Here is a 22184-nt window from a genome sequence, read left to right as displayed (position 1 = left end):
ATTTTTTTTTGAAAAAAAAGTAAAAATTTAACTTGGAATATATTAGAGAATAATATGTGAATAACATACCAAACTATGCAGACACATAGAGTTATAACTCCCTTCCGACTTTAATTTCGTTTGGTTAGACGTTATAAAATAAGAAGCATTATTGTGTTATAAATTAAATCAATATTTTATTATAAATAAACTTAATAAACAAAAGGGAATAATAAGTATATATATATACATATAATTCATAAACGGTTTATAAAATTATTGATTTCGCATTCAAACTCCGACGCTGTTAAGGAGCTTATGGATTTTGAAACGGGACAAATTACGAGGTATTGTTTAGGCCATTTAGATTTAATTGATAACCAATAAATATTCTTTTTAGAATCATTTTCGATTTTCACCAAAATATTCGATCCTGGAGGAAGCCTTGTTTTATAAACATAAGTATATAATTTTGTCATATATTTTATACTATGAGAAGAAAAAAAGCGACACATCAAATGAGTAAAAATGACAGCCTAGAGATCTGGGCTAAAAAAATGTAAACTTAGATTTCTGTCCTTTTCCTTCAAATATATTTCTTAAGAGCCAGACTATAACTTTGAATTGTTACTTACAACCAGTGTTGATATACAACCCTATACTGAAAAATTATTTTGAATGAAAAGATTTCACATTTAAGGCCTAAGTCTGGTGTGGGCTAGTGAAGATAGTAAATTTGGAGGGAGATGATAGATTTACTCCAAAGGGCTGATTAGCAGGAAATAAAAACTATTTTTAGGTCAACAATTTACTTTTTGGTGAATCCAATGCTGAAAATACTAATTTTAAATACTTCGTTAAATCTTCATAACTTTTTATCGATTCGGAAAATGCGTAAAAATAAGAAAAAATATAGCTTTTATTTCTTGCTAATCAGCCATTTGGCGTAAGTCTGTCATCTCCCAGATTTGGAGGTAAAGGCTCATGTTAGCTAGGGTTTTGCTCCATAAGTATAATGCTTATAATTTATTTAAAAAGAAAATATTCTTTACTTCAACTACTTGATTTCAACCAAAAAACGCAGGGTTATTTATTTTTTTTAAAAAAATGGCCCTATATATTTCGCCTAAAAAATTTTTTATTATTGATTCTTTACCCACTGCCTCATGTAGTATGAGTAATATGGGGTTTGGGCTTTTCTAAATTACAAACAAAAATTTTAATAAGTTTATGAATATGTTAACTATATAAGTTTTTTTTACGTCATTCACAAAAAAAACCTTTCTGTGTCCGTATTCATCCGAGACAATAAATTTGAGATTAGATTTAAGAATAAATTTGAATGAATGGTCGTATATAAAGGCAAGTTGCTATAGAATGTCGACAAATTTTCATTGAAAACGATAAAATTGGCATTTTGTAGAGCTTTATTTGTACTGTAATATTTTATTTATCGAGAAAATTTATAATAAATTATTTAAAAAAATGTTTGGTACAGTTTAGGCCAGGGCCATTATCAATTTTTAAAATTCAATCTTAGAAAAGGTTGGAAAGCATCGTTCTGGCAGTAAAAATTTTGAAAAGACCCTAGCCAGTAAATAGCTACCAAAAGAAATAATGATGGGCATTTAAAACATTATTACCTGCTATTAAACTCAGGAGTTGACTCAACGCTAGTAGAAGGAATGTGTAAATATTTTTTGCCGATTCTCCCATTTAACTCCATTCGTAATTCGTCAAAAAATATTTTGTAAGTGTCGGAAGTTTGGTCCGACACGAAAGGCTCGATTTTATTTTTATCGAATATCATGGCGAAGATATAGGAAAAAATTTGATAAGCGATTAATACGTAAGGTTCCGCGTATTCATTTGTATGCAAATAAATATCAGATATCATTGCGCGCGGATGTAAATTTAGGTCTATATTTGATGAGGTCGTTGGAAGAGATTCGTAAGTTAAAAATCTTTTTTTTTAAAAAAAATAAGATTAAATTTTTCAGAATCCCGATTATAAAAAATAATAGGCGTTTTACAAATATCAGAGATCGGCAGGCTCGGAATATTATTTTCAAAATCCGGGTGAAAAACCGGGCCGGGTTTTTAAAAAATTAAAAATCCGGGCATATATTTTAATTAATTTGTTGAAAAATTATATAATGGGAGCGTTTAATATTCATTCCATTGCTCATATTTATCGATTTTCCTTCTGTAACAATTAGCAAAATTATCCTACTAACAAATTTTCAAAAATTTTCGAGCCCAACTGAATGATAATCAAAAATACAAATCCGGGTCGGTTTGAAAAATCCGGTCCGGGCCTGAAAATGTAAAAAAAAATTCAATCCCTAGCTAGGCATAAAATTTCGAGCTTTGCAGGGCTCTATATATATAAAGTAAATGGAGAGAGAAAATGAAATTTTTTATGTAGGAATTAAAGTTAATCTTTTGATTTAAGGCAATGTCTAAAGCAAATTTACTTTTCACAAGATATGACTTTCCAGCAAAAAAAATAGACAGGACTATAAATAAATTTAAAACAAAAATCGTAAAGTATAGGCGCATAATTTTTCTTTAAAAATAGCTATTTAATTAATCGGGTGTCACCTTTATGGCTAAACATGAAAGAAAAAAATTATCATACCATAAATCTTGTCTTTTTATAGGTTTGAATCAAATTTTAATAGGATTTCATTTTAGAAAATTGAGTTGGATTTAATTATCATAGCGAGTTAATCTATCCGCTGCGTCCCAGAGAAAATCGGCTAGTAAGAATTAAGAAAGGAGTTCATTTATGATTTGTTTTCAAAGTTGAGCTATATTTCAAAAAAAACTAAAGGGAGAGCAGAAATTACTCAACCTATGCCTATTTAAGTTTATTTTATTCTTAAATATTTGACAAGATATACTTTAAAATTAATATTAAAAAATAATAAGCTAGGGGTTTCTTAAAATGAGATAATAAATCAGTTTTTCACCTGCCATTTAACATTCGATCATTGCTAGCCACCATGAAATCCCTATTATCTCCACTGCCACAGGCATATTGCATTTCGCTGACAGAATTATGGTGAGGCGAAACTGTTTGCGATACCCGACTTAGGTAATCTAATAAAACGGTCGTTGATAAATTAGGGATAGTATTAGTGATGTTTGTTTCGTTATTTGTTGCGCCAAACTCCTCTCCCTCATCCAAACTGGTCCAAATGACGGATTTATGACGCTTGAAAAATAGGGTGTAAAGCAAACCCGATTTGAGTTGATAAATCGCTTCGAACGACGCCAAATCGGACTGGAGTTCCAAGAAGGAGTCTCTTTGCATGGGTTCGCGAGAAGGGAGATAGGAATTATCTCGCTCGGGGTATTTGAAACTTTCTATCATCAATTGTGGGGGCGAAACGTGGCGATAATCATTGTTGGATAAGTTTTGAGCAAACTTTACAATAACGAATTATACTACTTAATAAAATTTCAATAATCATTATATATATTGATTTACTTGTCCTTTTAATAAATTATCTCAAATTTAGTATCCGGCGTTTTACATTTGGGCCATTCCATGTCAAATCGATCAAAAAAGGCCCATTTTCGACCGACCCCTTTTAAAATTGTTAAAAATTTCTGGAATTATTTAGAAGGGGAAATAAAAGAGAAAGCCGTTTATTTTAGCTCGCTAGCACACCTGGTTCTTGAGATATAGGGGCTTATAGGTACAAAAAAGAGCCAATTTGGAATCTGTAAAATTTTTAAAATGCTTATATCTCAAGAACTATTTATAGTAAAATATAATATAATATATCATATTGTAGGTAAATAAAATCTCTAAAGGACTATCAAAATAAAATAAAAATTGAAGCCAATTTGAGTCTTTAACTTCCGGTTTACCTATAATGCTTTACCTGTATTTTTAAGCAAAAAAGGGAGTTTGTTTTCGAAATTTTTTTATTGCTTTTTATTTAGACACCTTTTATAAATATATGTATGATGTCAAAACCTTGGCGACGCTATCGACTCTTCCAAAATATACATTTTTATCAAAAATCGTAAAAAAAATAGATGGCGCTAATGTTTAAAAAAATATTATTTCTAAAAATGAAAATATTTATAAGTTTATAAGAAATGCGATAAAATTTTCCAGTTCTGCTCCCCCCCCCACCATCCTTAAATTTTTTTACATATTTTAGATCTCTGCTTTACTACTATAACAGCGAATGACTTTTTGGCACGATAATGTATAACAGCTGCATTAAAAAAGAATTTATATTAGACATATTATCGATTATATTTTACGATAATAATATTTTAAAAAATTAAAAGTTTAAAACAATCTCTCTTTCTGTTTAATATAATTTTTTTTCCGATCAGATTAATTTTAAACAAGCCATATTCTAGGTTCAAATTAAATAAAATTTTATTCTATATAAAAGATGGATATACCAAATATTAAAATATCAAGATGTTGTAACCCATTTAATTTACAAAAACATGCATATTATCGCAAAAATCTAAGAAAGATTCAACCTTGGATGACCAAAAAAAATTTACCAATCAATTTAAATATGCTAATATGCTCTTCATGCCGACAAAAATTAGCAAAGCTTCCTTATAATGACAATGATATTGATTCTCCTCCTCATATAGTTAATCAAGAGGCAATTGAAAACATTAATATATCCCTACAATCAATTGGGGAATCTCCCATTAAAATAAAACGCTTACGTGAAAAGAAATATCCAAAGAAAAAAATATCTAGCGTGAAAAAAGTTTTAGCGACTAAAATTATACCATTATCTTCATCAAATGATGAAAAATTCGATGAAATTCTCGATACCTTAAAAATCAATTTCCCACAGCTTTCGATAACAAACAAATATAGATTATTAACATTATTACCATCAAATTGGACAGTAAGAAGAATTATAGAAGAATTCAATATTTCATATCATATGGCGATAAAATCTAAAAATTTAATAAAAGAAAAGGGGTTTTTTTCAACACCTAATCCTAAACCCGGCAAAACAATAGATGCCGCCACCGTTGATATTGTCAAATCTTTTTATAACAATGATCAATATAGTAGATCGATGCCTGGGAAAAGGGATTTTGTAACCATAATAAAGAACAGTGAAAAGATTCAAGTCCAAAAAAGATTAATTTTAATTAATTTACGAGAGCTATATCTTAAATTTAAAGATATTCATTCAAATATTAAAATTGGATTCTCTAAATTTTGTGATCTTCGTCCCGAGAATTGTGTATTTGTTGGCAGTAGTGGTACCCATTCAATATGTGTTTGCTCCATTCATCAAAACACAAAATTAATGCTGTTGAGTTTGCCCAAAATTACTTTAAATGAAGATTTAATTAAGATTACATATAAGGATATATTACCAAAAATAATTTGTAATCCAGCATTACCAAAATGTTTTTTTGGTGATTGTGCTCAATGCCCTGGATCTTCTAATTTAAAGGCCATGATAAGTGAAATATTATATTCAATTGATATCGAATATATTACCTACAAGCAATGGGTAACAACAGATCGTACAGATCTTTTAACTATCACTTCATCAACCTTTAATTTTTTAGAAACGCTTTTCGAAAAGCTAAATATTTTACTATTACACTCATTCATAACAAAGCAGCAAACAATATTCATGAATTCTCTTAAAATTAATTTAAAGGAAGGAGAATATATCGTGCAGGCAGATTTTGCTGAAAATTATGCCTTTGTGGTTCAAGATGAAGTACAGGGGTTTCACTGGAATAAATCTCAAGTTACCATTCATCCTTTTGTCATTTATTACAAGTCACTTAATAATTTAAATCATTTAAGTTTCGTAATAATATCTGAATCTCTCGTTCATAATACAATTGCGGTTCATATATTCCAAAAATATTTAGTTCAATACTTAACAAAGAAATTTCAATGCCTGCCAAAAAAATTCTTCTATTTTTCAGATGGAGCAGCAGCTCAATATAAAAATCGGAAAAATTTAATCAATCTTTGCCACCATGAATATGATTTCGAGATAAAAGCTGAGTGGCATTTCTGGGCTACATCTCATGGCAAATCAGCTTGTGACGGGGTCGGAGGTACCGTCAAGCGTTTAGTGGCTAGAGCAAGTTTACAAAGACCTACTTCAGAACAAATAACTTCTCCTAAAGAGTTTTTTGCCTATTGTAAGGAAAATATAAAAGGTATATGATTTATAATTTATTAATATATATATTATAATTTTTTTATTAAGGAATAGAGTTCTCCTATATTATGGAAGATGAATATGAGAAAGAACAAATAATTTTAAAAGAGAGATTCGACAAAGCCCGTACTATACCAGGGACGCAAAAATTTCATGCTTTTTATCCAATTTCTCAGGATAAAATTGAAACAAAATTTTATTCTAATTCAACAGAATCGCAAATATTAAATATAACATTTCACAAATTTTAAATTATGGAATGAATATGATTGTCTATCTCTATTTCTATATTTCTATATTATTAATATGAATGAATAATAAAAAAATTATACAAAAGATTTTATTATTGGAAATATATTACATTATTAAGTGTCTAATGGGCATTTACCCACACTGCCCCTCAATTTATTTAGTATATTTAATAGAAATTTAAAATATTTTTAGTATAAAAAGTGAAAATATCCGTTTATTGATAAGTTTGCAGCAAAATTTTAACCAAAATCCGTAATTTCATAAAGCGCCATCTATTATTTTTTTAAATTTTTGGAGTCGATAGCGTCGCCAAAGTTTTGACATCGTATATATATTTATAAAAGGTGTCTAAATAAAAAGCAATAAAAAAATTTCGAAAACAAACTCCCTTTTTTGCTTAAAAATACAGGTAAAGCATTATAGATAAACCGGAAGTTAAAGATTCAAATTGGCGCCAATTTTTATTATTTTTTGATAGCCTTTTAGAGATTATTTTTACCTACAATATGATATATTATATATCTTTTTACTATAAATAGTTCTTGAGATATAAGCTTTTTAAAAATTTTACAGATTCCAAAGTGGCTCTTTTTTGTACCTATGAGCCCCTATATCTCGAGAACCATGTGTGCTAGAGAGCTAAAATAAACGGCTTTCTCATTTATTTACCCTTCTAAATAATTCCAGAAATTTTTAACAATTTTAAAAGGGGTCGGTCGAATCGTGATCGATTTGACGTGGAATGGCCCATTTATAAAGTAATCATTTCAAAATATATCGAAGTTACCTTATCGAAAAAGTTCTCCAGTAGAAATTTGAACGCTAAAAAATTTTGGCCCTCTGTATCAATGGGATGGCAACATAACCTCTGGAATGGTCCATATAGCAGCTTTATTTTATATAAAATACGTTTATAAATTAATATTAAATACTATTTGATCGTTTATGTTTAGTTAATATAGTTAGCAAAAATGTCAAAAAAATTTTTAAAAATGTGAAGAACATTCGATGGAGTAATTTAAATATCATAGTTAGGGTTGTTAAGTAGCCCAATTACGGTCAATTTTTAAAAATCAAAATAGGTAAGACTGGAAATTTAACATAGAAGGCAGAAAGGTTTGGAGCTCTATTTCCCAAATCTTGAGGGTTACATAATATTTCTTTGGCTAAAATCTTATGCGGCCGTTTTTAAAAATCGACCCGAATCGGGATTTTTAACAGCCCTAATCATGGGGTTAAATAATCCGAGATGTACCAATATCAAGATACTTTAAATTTTTACCCGTACCATAATAATTAGTTATTGTAAAGAAATATTTTGTTTATAATATATATATATATATTAAACCTCAAAATTTACAAATTATTTTATTTTTCCTTCGATAGTTATTTAAATGATTTAAAAACATTTATTTTGGTTCAAATATGGCAGCCGGCGATAAAAATTTTATATAAATTAATAATAAAATAATTTATTAACAACAAAAAGAATACCATTTGAAGGTTCGTAATTTATTGGCTGAATTATTAGATCTTTTGAATTTTGCCGGAATTTTATATATGTCCAAGTAACTCGATTTTTCTAAGCTTAACTTGTTAATAAATTAGTCCTTTTCCCAAATAACCAGATTAGATGTATAGTACGGGTAGTATGTCTTTGTTATATAATGGAGACAATTATTTACAAATGTTTTGGTCTTACTCTGCTTCGTCCGCTGTCATCCCAACCTTCCAGTCCACAAGGAAGAGTTGACATAACCATTAAACATGCGTATCTTTAGAAAATAGGAGAACATTTTCAGAGCTAAAATTTGTAATTTTACTTCGATTCCAAAATAAGGCATAGATCATCTATCGACCTTTATCAACATTTTTTTTATCACTCTATTCATAATGTGATTTAAAAATAGTGGCGATAGTACACATACTTAACAACATGTATTATTTCCACAGATTGTGAATATTTTTGGAGATATAGGTATCCACTAAGAAATTTCCCAGAATGTCAGGTGATTTACTGTAGAGATCTGCAGTTAGGCCCTGTCCAATCCGAACGAGCTTCGGGCCGGGCTTCGGGCCTAATTTTACTTAAAATAATCGGGTTCGGGCCGGGCGGGCCCAATATTTTTTAAAAAAATTTGGACCGGGTTGGGTTGGTCTTTGGAAATTTTTCTAAATATATCAATTTTATATTTAATTTTTTATGTAAAATAAAAAAATTTGATTTTATTTATTGAAACTAAACGCCATATAACATATGTCTTTTATTTTGAGTAATTATAAAAATTAATTTCATATATTCAGGCCAGGCCGGTAAATTTTTTTTAAAAAAATTTCGTGTTCGGGCCGGGCCAGCATAACCTTTTAAAAAAAAATTTGGGCCAGGCTGGGCTTGAAAAATTAGAAATTAGGCCCGATGCAGATCACTAATATACTGATCAAAAGCTCTTGAAAAATGGTCATCCTCGTGATCCACTAACAAATTAAGTGTACAAAATATCGAGTTAGTCAAGCATATAATACAGAAAGCTACAAAGAATCTATAATTAAATTAATAAATTACAAGCCATCATCAAGTAGTAGAAGTAAAAAAATATATGTGATTCAAAAGTAGGCCAGGTTGAAAGGAATATAAAACTATTAGTAAAGTTTTATTTTTGTCACAAATAGGAACAATAATCAAATTACAATTATAAATATTTCATAATATTAAATACTTAATATTTCATTAATCATAAAGATTGTAAATTTAAATTGAATATAATTAATAAATTAAATAAAATAATAAAAATCTAATAATTAACCATAATAAAAAGATAAAATAAAAATTAGAAAAATATTATATCTAATGGATGATTGGATAACTGTTTCCTTATTATATTTTAAACCACTTTATCACTGGTGTGGAAATTTTAAAGGTGGAAGTAAAAATTCATTTGCTAATAGCAGCTTAATAATGTAAGGTATCTACCTTGGTATTGGTACATTTCCTTAATTATATATATTTTTTACTTTAAATTCAAATAAAGTCTTCTTGAGTAGTGATAACATACCTTCTTTGTTGATCAAACAATTTTGAACATTTTGGATAATCTTTTATTTTTAAATAAAATTGTTATCATTAATAATTTTTGATAATTAAATAAATTAAAACAACACTTAGTATAAAAAGATATTTTCCAATTTTTTAGGAATGCATTAAAAATTTAGAGAAGTGAATATGTGATTAAATAAAAAAAATATATTACCAAAAATATTATTATTGATATCTTCAACTGTTTATCTTTACTACATATTATTGAATTAATTGTTAAAACAAATTTTTAGAAGTATATATTTAATTAGATGATAAATTTATTTTTATTACCACTGTAACCCAAAGTGAAAGTTCAAATTGATAATATACATATGTGGAATCCATGGTTATAATATATTTACAGTCTTGTTGTTTTCCAAATGCATTCATAAATTTTATAAAGGCATCACACAAGCCAACATATTTTATTTGATGATCGACATCATATTTGGGATAATAGTATAGTATTTTTTCATGTTGCTACACAAATTTGAAAAAATCACATTAATATTCCATAATTAGTAAAAAATATACTTAAGAAAATCAAGAATTAATGTTCAAAAAATGTTTTTTAATATTTTATCGAATCATATTTTACATTAAATAAAATTTATTTAGATAAAACATATTTATATGCAAAAAACTTAACTTTTCCTTCTTTATTTCCCAGGCGTGAATCAAAAATTATCAGCTGAAAATGTTTTAGCATTTTAAAAAACGCACCTAACAAGAGATATTCTATACAAAATGGTATGTGCTAATTCATGACCGATTACGCTATATATCATATACCGTTTAAACATTTAATCTTGTATCCATGATATGCAAAAGTAATTGCATCCCAACGACTTTCAATTTTTCCTCTCAGAATAAAAAATTTGTTCTTTTCCTTCTATAATTAAAACCTCTTATTAAGCGCAAATAGTATTGTTAAACGGGGCGATTTTTAAAAACGGTTAGCCCAATATTTTAGTCATAAATATTACGCAAGCCTGAAGATTTTGTTCATAGATGGAAGAAAGGTTTTGACATTTATTAACAAAATCCCGAGACTTCTTTGGCTAAAATATCAGGTTAGCGGTTTTTAAAAATTGTGCCGTTTATCAATATAAAACTCTAATGATGAAAAAAAAAACAATACATATGGCAATATCTAAAATTTTTACTTTCTTTCTTTCTTTTTTTCTTTCTGTCTTTCTGCAAATCAATGGTAGGAGAGAGTGTTAAAATTTCATGCCAATGAGGCCAAATATAAAATAAGATCAGAACCTAAGAAGTTATAAAAGGCAAATTCAATAATATTAACAAATATGTGTAGATAGACAGAATCGGAGATTGCGTTGCTGTTAAGAATATAAAAGAAGACCTATTGATTAAATTTTTATTAAACATAGGATCCGGAGTCAGTTTAGTAAGTAAAGATGAGTGACCATGATTGAAAAACTGACCTGATAAAAAGCTAATTATATCTATAAAGACTGGCATTTGTTAAATTGGAGGACCAAACAAAAGTTAAGAGAATTGCAAATTCAACCCTAAGACAATATTAGCAATATATCTTTGTGGGATAGAAAAATTAGAATAACTGATATCAAGCTGGGTTAATAGACAAATTATAGGACCACTTTATAACTGGTGGAATAAATTTAATGGAGTTATGTAAATCGAAAAAAAAAATTTCCAACGATAGAATAGAGACCGAGTGAAAGTATAGTAAAATAAGTGACTTAATATATAATCAGCAAAAGATGGAAGAGAGCGAAGGTAGCAATAATAGCAACCACTTTGAAAATAGAAACAGGAAAAAATATAATTATCGATAATAGCAGGCAATAAAAGATACAAAAATATTACCAATATATCAATATTTAAAAATGAGTTAGGAACTTTGAAAGATTTTGAAGTAAATGTAAAAATAAGAGGAAACAATTACACTATGTTATTGATCAGATTGACGCATCCCATATCATTATAAGAGAGAAGTAAATCAAGGGTCAGCTCTATGGCTAACACCAGGAATAATAAGACCATTAATGTATAGCAATTGGGCTACACCGCTAGCAGGCGCGAACGCAGGAATTTGGTCTTAAGAAATATTATTGTTTTTTAAAAATATCAAGCATAAATTTATTAGGACTAATAACTATTTCTAATACACAATTTTAAATTAATGTGAATTATAAAAAAATTATATGTAAAGAATCACTTAAATGACCCAAAATAGAAATTTAAATTTTTTGAGCTTTAAAATTTATATATAAAGTATAAAAATTTAAATGTTAGAAATATAAATTTATACACAAAAAGATTAGGGAATAATTTTATTTTGTATGTTATATATTTACAATGTAAAATCCAATCTTCGTTGGGATTGAGGTAATTTTTCAATTATCTCATCCTTGCTTGTTGTCAAATGCCTATGAATATTCAAAAGATCCAAACCTTTCAATCTACTTTCAAAAGTTGTACTTCTATCTATGTTTTTCAGAGATCTGCAGACCCGGCTCCCGGGCAGGACCGTATGGCCGGGCCCGAAATTTTTTAAAAAAAACATCCGGGCGGAGCCTGAATTTTTAAAAAAAAACATCTAGGCCGGGCATGAAAATTTTTTTTAAAAAAATATCCGGGCAGGACTGTATATTTTAAAACAGCCTATATTTGAAATCGTTATTATTAGCTATAAAAATCAAAAATAAATATAATTTATTTTTAAAAAATCCGGGTCGGGCCTGAAAATTTTATTTTAAAAAAGGCCGGGCCGGGCCTGAAAAATGAGCTTAGCCATAAAAATCTTTAAAAAAATCTGGGTCGTGCCCTGCAAATGATACCTCTGCAGGGCTCTGTTATTCTTCTTAAAAAAGAGAATGTTCTCTCATTAGTTTACTATTGGGAAGAGTTGCTAATATATAAACCCTTTTAATACATTGGGAATATAATCTAAAATGTGTTTGAAATAATGCAGAGCATCCAAAGAATTTTTTGGGACTGTATCAACCAGAGTTAATCTTATAAACATGGTTATTCAGCTAATAAGGCATCATAAGATACTTTAACATCTTCATGATAAAAATCCAACAAATATTTTTTTCCTATCACCATAGGGCAGGCACCAAAAATTTTTTAAAAATACCTGGGTCGGGCCTAAAAATATAAAATCCGTGCTTGGGAAAATTTTTAAAAATCCGGGGCGGGCCGTACAAATGGTACTTCTGCATATCTCTGATTTCATTTTTTGGATAAAAGATCGTTGGTTTTAAGAGTTTATTGCGGTTGGGAAGGCATTTATGGAAATAATATTTGCAGATTGGTAAGTGCTGCATAATGAATTAAATACCATTCATTTATTTGGTTTATAAATGTATTTGTATCTAAGATATACTCTTCTACTGATCCTATATTAATGTTTTAACTCTGAGCTTGCCTTGCTGCAAGTCGAGTGAGACAAATATTAAACACGTATAGCTCTGCTTTTGACTTAACAATAACATATAAAATATGAAATTCTTCATAAACATTAGCCCTAATTTCCTTGAATTCTAATAAAATGCTCTCCGCTATTCTCATCTTCTTATTCAAGTCATCATGTTTTTGAAAAGTAATACATAAAATAGTTGTACATTCTAATAAGAAAAAAAATTTGGGATAAGCATTGAATCCAATAATTTTCTTGCTTCTAAGGAAAAATTTCTTTCAGGCTATTGTGATATGTCAGTAATAGCAAATAACTCTTCTAACTCCATAAAAGCTGTTACTGCTTGATGGCGGAGACTCTATCTCGTAGGACAAGGTTGCAATTTCTTTCTCCCTGTTGGACAATTTCAGAATAATTATTATTTGGCTAGAAATTTAAAAATGGTAGATAAATATTACGCCACTAAAAATTTGAAAATAATAAGAATTACGCCGGAAAACTTGAAATCAAAATTAATTGATAAACTTAGTGATGAATGTGATAATAAATGTAATTAAATATATATTTAATATGAGATAGGAATAAATATTAACAGATATAAATTAATATAGTACTGTGTAAATTTAATTCAAAACATTTCCATATTTATTAATTTATTTGAAAATAAAATTATTTGACTTGTAAAAAGTTGTTAAAATAACATATTTATATATTCTTATCAATTTTTACAAGTTAAAATTTTTATTTACAAACGAATTAAAAAATATGGAAATGTTTAAATTAAATCTGCACAACATTCTAAACAAAAATATTTTTGTAAAATATATCCGGCATCTGCATTTTTTAGCTTTGTGGATGGGGGGGGATTTGTCCCCCTGTCCCCCCCCCGCTCCAATGATCGCTAGTGTTCTTACGCAAGACAGGTATATTACCTTATGTGAGAATTTTTGAGTCAATTCCTATTCTTATCTGGTTAAGGTGAAGTACCCGCTGTCCAGAGTAGATGAGATCTTAGCCAAGATGATATAATATGGTTTTCAAAGATAGATCTTAGCAGCAAATATTTGTAGCTGAAGGAGCAAGGAGATAAGTGGAAAGTTAATGTATATAAGCCAACGTGTTTGTTTAAATTTTTAAGATTACAATTTTCTTTAAGCTTGTCGGGGCAAATATTTTAGAATCTATGGCTGTGTTTCAAGGAATGATTGTTTGAAAGTAGACCAATATAATCAATAATTATGATTAATAGTATTAAAAGAATAATTGCCAGAGGACTAAAAGCGAACATTAAGAAAAATGTATTTGGGATGAGAGAAATAAATTATTTAAGTCATAGTTAAAGATAACGAAATAACCTAGATATATAAAAATATAGAAAGTATCTTGAAAATGCTAGAGGAAAGAATAATGCTGAGCTCCAGTTTATTATCGAGATGATTGATTATTAGCATTGTTTATTTTTAGATTCGAAAGCATTGCATGGCCTCCTAATCTGTAAAGACGCAAATCAGATTTGAGACAGAGCATGAGAACAGTTTCCAAGCTCTCAAATGAGAAATAAGTAGAGGTCCGATCTTGGTTAGGTGTTTAGAAGTGATTATTATTGATAGGATTGTTATTAAGTTTAAATAACGGAGTGGAAAAGAGAATTATTTACCCGATATTTTGTTCAAATTTTATATTGCGATCCGTTGATAATAGCAATAAAGATATAAAATTTGAGGAATACAAATGAGAACGGTAGAAAGTAGCGTCCACGTGGCAGAAAATTCGATAAAGGCAAACCCACATACAAAATCTACCCCTAAACCCCCCCCCCTCTAAAAAAGTATGGGGCCTTCGGGTGCTATATTCGCTAAACCACAATGTTATATAATGATTTTAAAAAAAAGAATCTTATAATAAGCTATCATTTATAATCTCACAACAAAATTTTATTTTCTTCCTCTCCGGTCTATTTAGGCTAGAAAAAACAATTAAATCTCTAAATCTTGCTAATAATCAATAGGCAATTAAAAAGCTGCTTGGGTCACTCCATTGGGAATCATTGAATGAGAAGAAAATATAATCTGGGATTCAATAACTTTGAATGTTTGCTAATTATTAAATGAATAATATAGTTAAAATTTGTATACCTATCGAAAATATTATTTTTAATAATAATATTTAAATACTGAAATTATTATTAAAATTAATCATTTATGTTAACCTCTATACTTTTAGAAAAATAACAAATAAGAATAAATGGTTAGGGTACCTTTTCAGGGGCAATTATTTTTGTTATTTTTTAATGTTATTTTTTGTTATTTTTTTATGCGATTTTTTTTTGATTTTATGTAATTTTTTTATGAAAGCTATTGTTTTTATGTTATTTTTTTATGATTGGTTCATTTTCTTATTGGTTAATTTTTTATTTAAGATATTTTTAAATTAATATATCTTTTTTTATTTAAGATATTTTAAAATAATTTTTTCTAAAATTTAAAATTCGTACAATTATTTAAAGGAAGTGAATGGGGGAAAAGGGGGAAGGCTAGGGGTAAGGGGTAAAATTATTAGATTATGTACAATGCGGGTAGGTTTGGGGTTAAATTTTTGATAGATGAAACTTCGCTATTTAAAATTTATTTGGTTGATTCTTTCTATACATTCTCTCTATACAAACTTAATATGATTCCTTCTATACAAACTTAATATGATTCCTTCTATACAAACTTAATATGATTCCTTCTATACAAACTTAATATGATTCCTTCTATATAAACTTAATATGATTCCTTCTATTCAAACTTAATATGATTCCTTCTATACAAACTTAATATGAATAATTTTTTCTAAAATTTGTATAAAGAATTTAATTTTTTTTAGTGATAACACTATAATTAAAGGAAGATTCCAAAAATAAATAAAATTTAAGCATAACAATCGAAATAATTTATTCATTAAATTGAAATATACTATTAAAATTTATACAATCATTAATAAAATGAATAAAAACATCAAAACGATTTAATAATCTACAATCATTAATAAAATGAATAAAAACATCAAAACGATTTAATAATCTATATTTTCGAAAATATCTATAAAAAAATTATTTTAAAATATCTTAAATAAAAAAAGATATATTAATTTAAAAATATCTTAAATAAAAAATTAACCAATAAGAAAATGAACCAATCATAAAAAAATAACATAAAAACAATAGTTTTCATAAAAAAATTACATAAAAAAAATCGCATAAAAAAATAACAAAAAATAACATTAAAAAATAACAAAAATAATTGCCCCTGAAAAGGTACCCTAACCGAATAAATTAATATTATAGGTGTGAAATTGTAAAATTATTATGGTAAAAAAATTAATAAATAAAATGCTTAAAATTCTAAAAGAGAAATTTTTTAGTTTTTTATTATTTGTTATACACATATTTCTTTTTAATTGACATTTGTCAGGATAAAATCAACGATAAACATCATAATCGTATCAATTATTGAATTTAAAACGAATATTCATGTCAAAAAACACCTCCCAAAAATCAATACCTACCCCCCAAAGTTAATGTTTACCCCCCTCAAAAAAAATACTACCACCCAAGAAATCTATACCTATTCCCCAAAATGCCAAGATATTCTGAAGACATTTGTCTTCTACCTACCCCGGCCATGTAGATACTGGTAGAAAGGATAAAATATTCCCCCTAGACAAATAATAGATTAGGAGCATAAAAATATGGATGTGAGAAAACCCCATAAATTGGGAAATATACAAGAGAAACTCCCCAAGATCAAAATTAAAGAGAGTCCAAGCTGGCTTGATAGGTAACCGATCTTGGAGCATGGTAGATAAGGCTAATTAGTTGATAAAGAATTCAATATTGTGGAAGATAATTTATTAAGAGTATATCGAATGGTGATACCTACGCCTTGAATGCATCATCAAGGTTGAAACTACTAGAGTAAAATTAAATTTTTTCCATGAGTATTATATAATCTCTTCTAATTAAGGCATCTTATTTTTTTTTAAAAATCTTAAAAGATAATACAAAGGAGGTATTTTGTGATTATGCAAAAAAGCAATAATAACCAAATACTAGTTTAAAAATATTTAAAAATAATATATATATATATATATATATATATTCTAATTTTAATGGTAATTTTTTTATTTTTTAAAAGAGAGGTTTCAATTTATAAAGATTAAATACAAATGCGAACAATATCAAATTAAAAATATATTTAAAAAAAAGCAAATAATTATATATTAAAAATTGGATATATTAAAAATAAAAACCTTTAAAAAAAGGTACATAGCAACCCTAGAGAAAAGTGAATGCTTTTTCGAGAGAAATCTGCTGATGAAGGTAAAATCCTGTTACCCCTTTTATCTATCACATTTTTTCCTGTGGTTTTAATGTGAGGGCCTCACTTACGAACATGTAGAAGGTATTGGTAACGAATGGAGTGAAAACTGTTTTGGTGAGGTGTTTGTTTTTTTAATGACTTCTGCCTTTTCATGTCAGAAAATAAGAAATTGGACTTTGCTGGAAAATCTACAAATTGTAATTTTAGTAAAGATAAATGATATTAAAATATTTTTTTAAAAAATTTGAGATAGAATATATTCCTGGTGGCCATCCATGAATGCTTAAATTTTTGATATTACAAGTTTGGGCAACATGAAATATATGGACAAATATATGGTAAATATAAACCAGGCCCCACAAGCAGGATTTAGAGTGCATACTAATTTTTTAGAATGGGGCAAGGCATATTATTTCCTGATGGTATATGCCCATAGTAGAGCGACAGAGTTTAGTTTAGTGACAGGGATTAACCACTTAATATGGTGTTAAATAAATGTATAAGATTTTGTGGAAAGTGTGGTAAATAAATCAGATGATTTAAAGAGTTTTGCGACAACATATTCATGCATTATATAATGTCACCTCCATTGAAATCACTAACAATGGATGGGCGGAGGGAATGGTAAAAGTTGCTTAAAGAAACAAAAAATGGGGAGAGAGAAGTAGGGCTATTGTACTATAATAAATCAACCGGCCCGAATAACAAATCCTCGGGCTAAATTAGTTTTGGGGCATAAAACAAGATCATTAGAAGAAGAATATAGCCTAACCCTAGATCGAGAGAACAGCTGATGGTGCAAACAGGTTAGTATGAGTATTGTCTTTTGAAGGATCCATTCAATTGAACAAAAAGTAACAGGGATGAAAATCTATGGGTTAAGAAAAATTAAAAGTGAGGTTAAAAGGAAATATATGTCAAACAGCTATGAAAAAGAGAAGGATTAAAGGAAAATGCCAGGAAGAAAAGTATTTTAAAAAATGGAACTAGAAAAAGAAGGAAAAGATGATAAAGAAACATGATAAAATAAAGAAATCGCGTATCTTTTCGCTAAAAGGATATGGGAATATCAACAGAGAATATTTAATTAAGAGATTTATACAAATTAATAAAAAAAACGGCTTATATTGTTTCTTGAAGTTTCCTATATAATGGGAAAAGATTTTTACGAAATAATAAACCTTTTTATTTTATATAAATAAATGATGAATAAGTGATTTGTGATAAATATGGTTTTTAAAAATTAATTTTTTCCTAATTGAAATTCCTTTCAATCTTTTATGATTAAATGAATTCATATTTCTAATTGTCACCGTTATTAACAGTAAAAATAATTTAATACCAAACTATCTTTTTTCACTATTAATAAGCTAATTATGACCTTATAGATATCTAGTATACATTTATACCCGTTTTCTAAAGTATAAATAATTAACGAAAGACTTTAAAGCATATATTTTCTTTTAGGCTATGCCCAAAATCGTTTTTCGATAAATTGGAATAATTTAAAAACTTTCAGAAATTTTAAAATTATTGAAAATCATATGTTAAATTTTTGATATTTTTAAAATTTTATAAAAATTTAGGACATTTTTATCATTTTTTTTAAAAAAAAGTTTTTATTACTCGATAAAGTTTACAAAGTTTGTGACTTTAATTTTTCTTTTATATTTTTACAGCCATTCAAAAAAAAAATTTAGGACGCAGAAACATAATTTTATTGACTTTTGAATCTTAATAAAAAGTAAGAATTATGTTAGGTATTAAATAAATGAAAATAAATTTAGGGTGCTTCCTAAGTCAAAATTTTTTAAAAATATTAATTTATTATTGAAATTTGCGAAATCGAGTTTGGACACATTAATGTTGTATATGCGAGAATCATTTATTTAAAAAATTTTGAAAAATTTTTCGACTTTGAACACACCCTAAACAAAAAAAAAGATTTGCCAATAACTAAGATAGAGGAACGCTTGATGTTAAGGAAAATGAAAATTTGTGAAAGTAATATAAAAATAATCCAGCTTTTTAAATTTAAAAAATGGGGATAAAAGTAAAGTTAGCAAATTAATACGAAAATGAATAAACTGGTTTAAGTAGGGGTTGGTAAGGGTAATGTTATATGATAAAAAGAAAAAAATATATATGTAACGGGTTGTGGACAGGAGGAAAATTGGCGAGGTTGTTAAAATTTTACCTTTTGATCTGTTTTGGGGGTTAAAATTATGAGATTTCTTTACGAGTTTTGGAGAAAATAACATGGGTTAGGACATTAATCTTGGGTTTTTTTTTTCATTTTAATATGAGTCGTAATATTTTAAGGTCGTATTGGATGTTCAATTAGAACCCTTTTTGATTTGGCTAGTGGAAAATTATGTGATTTCTTTAAGAGTTTTGAAGAAAATAACATGGGTTAAAATTATAGGATATTAATCTTGGTTTTTTTTTCATTTTAATATGAGACGTGATATTTTGATAGTGTAATCTTGAAGAAAATTTTGAGGTCGTATTGGATGTTGAATATAGGCTAGTTAGTGGAAAATTATGAGATTTCTTTACGAGTTTTGGAGAAAATAACATAGGTTAAAAGTATAGGACATTAATCTTGGGTGTTTTTCCCCATTTTAATAAGAGTCGTGATATTTTAAGGTAGTATTGGATGTTGAATTAGATCCCTTATTAATGATTCTCGAGAAAGAAGAGAGAATAAAAAAATATTTGGGCTAAATGTTTATATAAATATATTAGTATGGATGGATAAATGTGTTAAAAATGATTAAAGTATTTCTGAATTTTTTTTATATGAATCTGGCGAAATTGACATATAGATTACAGGATTGGATTTATTTTTGAAATATATGTATATAAAGTTGTATAAGGATTTGGGTTAAATAATGATAATTAAAAAAAAATTTAAATGGAAAAATAAAAATAGAAATAAAAAAAATGGAAGAGAAATCACTTTTTAACTAATAAATCAGGCGATCTCGAGTGAAAGGGGGTTTTGATAATATCGATATTTCTTATAGTGTATCAGATAATTAAGCGCTAAGTCTTATATAAAGGTAATCCCTGTTTAGACCAATTACTTTTCTAATTTTAGCAATTCATAGCGAAATTGAGTAAAGTTCTATTGGGTCATTTATAGATTTTATGAATTATTAACTAAAAAAATTTTAATCAAAAAATATAAATGATTAATTTGTTTTCGGAATTTTAAAAATTTTATTATTTTAAATAATTTTGGGTATTTGTCAACGGATTTAAAGGAATATAAATATATATATATGTGCAGTAAATTAATACTAAAATTGGTTATATGATTTTCTGAATTAAATGAATTAATATAAAATCAACCACCCCACCCAGATTTTATAAAAAAAATATTTTTAGGCCCAAAATTTGACGATATGGCTTGGTATATCCGGAGTAGAGATTTAGTCCAGACCACGTCTTATGAATAAAGTAAGATGTTTAACGAGCAGTCCATCAATTATTTTGATTATACCTGCCAACATACACCAGATATAGTTGTTCATTAAATCCTTTTAAACTATTCTTTTTTAGGATAATTCCTTATCGTGAAAGAGACGTTGGCCATTATTGAATGGTTAAATAATAAATTTTTGGAAATTTTAAGTAAATAAACAAATTTGACTAATAAATTTTAGACTTTTATCTTTCCAGGTGAATGTATATACCCGTGTTATAAATTGGTTTATTTTAATTAATTAATAATTAATACACATTTTACCATTTTCGTAACCTTAATATAATTTTATCTTGGTAATTTTGTAGTTTGGAAATGACGTACAATATATGTCATTGGTCGATCTGCCATTTTTTGTTTTATTTTATTATATGCCTCATTTGGGGAAAAAACTTCCATAGATAAAAAAAAATGTCATAATGTCAATTAATGTTCAAAATATTCACTACATTCTATTATACTGTTCAAGGAAAAACTAACAATTCTTTCAAAATAAGGTGAAAAAACCGAAAAATTTGTTATTTAATTGATTTATATAAATTATAATTTACTATATAAAAATGTAATATTAACACAAGTTTTATTGGCATTTTCCAGTAAAATCTTAAATAATTTTTTTTTTCCCCCAATATGTAAATATTCTACAAAGTCAACTTTTGCAGAATTTTACCTCTTTAATGCATATTTTTAAGAGTAAATATATAACTATTTCAATTTAGTTTTCATTATGTAAATTTAACTTTTTTTACGAATCTTTGTATATATTTAATTATGTTAATTAAGTTATCAGATGACTTGACACGTTTAAGTTTAAGATTAAAAGAAGAAAAAAAATATTCATGGTTTCAAACTTCTTTTTAAAAACATTTATTTTTGTTTTCTTTAACTGCGCTAGACCTTATTGTAATTAAATTTATTTATTCCCCTTGATATATTTTTTATAAATGTCCACCAAACCTATATTAAGTTTCAATTTAATCATGATCCAGTTAAATATGTGATATTTTTTTAAATTAACGAGTTTCATTTTAATTTTTTTTAAAATTATTAATAGCTATAAAATATTATAAATAAAATCTCAACATTGGTGGAAGATAAAAGTATACTCACAGCACACTTGGCTCGTCTAAAATATCTAGTTAAGCACAAAATGTAGAAGTAAAACTTTGAAATTGAATTTTTTTTTAAAGAAAAATAAATTCGAAAGATGACTCCAATAAGTATATAACAGTGATATTTCGACGTGAAATGGTGGAGGTGAGGAAACGGATGACTGGAAAAGGTTGTCCGTAAAACAAGATTACAAATGATATATTAATATGGTGCTAAAGGAGTAATATGTGCCGGTTATATGATAATGATGAGGCTTATAGTTAAGGAAGCCGGAATATCCAATTTGCGTTAGGAGTTT

The 22184-nt window shown here is 27.4% G+C and overlaps 1 protein-coding gene across 1 annotated transcript; it reads right to left on the bottom strand.

Moving 5' to 3' along the window:
* Nucleotides 1–147: 147 nt before the first annotated feature.
* On the bottom strand, nt 148–10205 carry LOC135931843 (uncharacterized). Its single transcript, XM_065469151.1, has 8 exons — nt 10157–10205; nt 9799–9987; nt 9444–9524; nt 7219–7320; nt 2955–3412; nt 1623–1943; nt 1260–1415; nt 148–423 (listed from the first exon to the last, which is right to left on the bottom strand). Exons 2-8 carry the CDS (start codon nt 9895–9897, stop codon nt 237–239), a joined length of 1404 nt encoding a protein of 467 aa, XP_065325223.1. The 5' UTR covers nt 9898–9987; nt 10157–10205; the 3' UTR covers nt 148–236.
* Between the last annotated feature and the right edge of the window lie 11979 nt (nt 10206–22184).

This window comes from Gordionus sp. m RMFG-2023, chromosome 1 (genome assembly GCF_954871325.1).
Source record: "Gordionus sp. m RMFG-2023 chromosome 1, tfGorSpeb1-WG-v2, whole genome shotgun sequence".
Classification (NCBI taxonomy): domain Eukaryota; kingdom Metazoa; phylum Nematomorpha; class Gordioida; order Chordodea; family Parachordodidae; genus Gordionus; species Gordionus sp. m RMFG-2023.
The sequence above is the reverse complement of the archived record's forward strand: the minus strand, read 5'-3'. Positions and strand labels throughout refer to the sequence as shown.

Coding starts and splice junctions, on each gene's coding strand:
- LOC135931843 (XM_065469151.1), bottom strand. CDS start 9,897: ATGAATGCATTTGGAAAACAACAAGACTGTAAATATATTATAACCATG. Junction 7,321..9,443: donor AGACTTTATTTGAATTTAAA/GTAAAAAATATA, acceptor TATAAAATAAAG/CTGCTATATGGACCATTCCA. Junction 1,416..1,622: donor ACTCCTGAGTTTAATAGCAG/GTAATAATGTTT, acceptor AAAATATTACAG/TACAAATAAAGCTCTACAAA.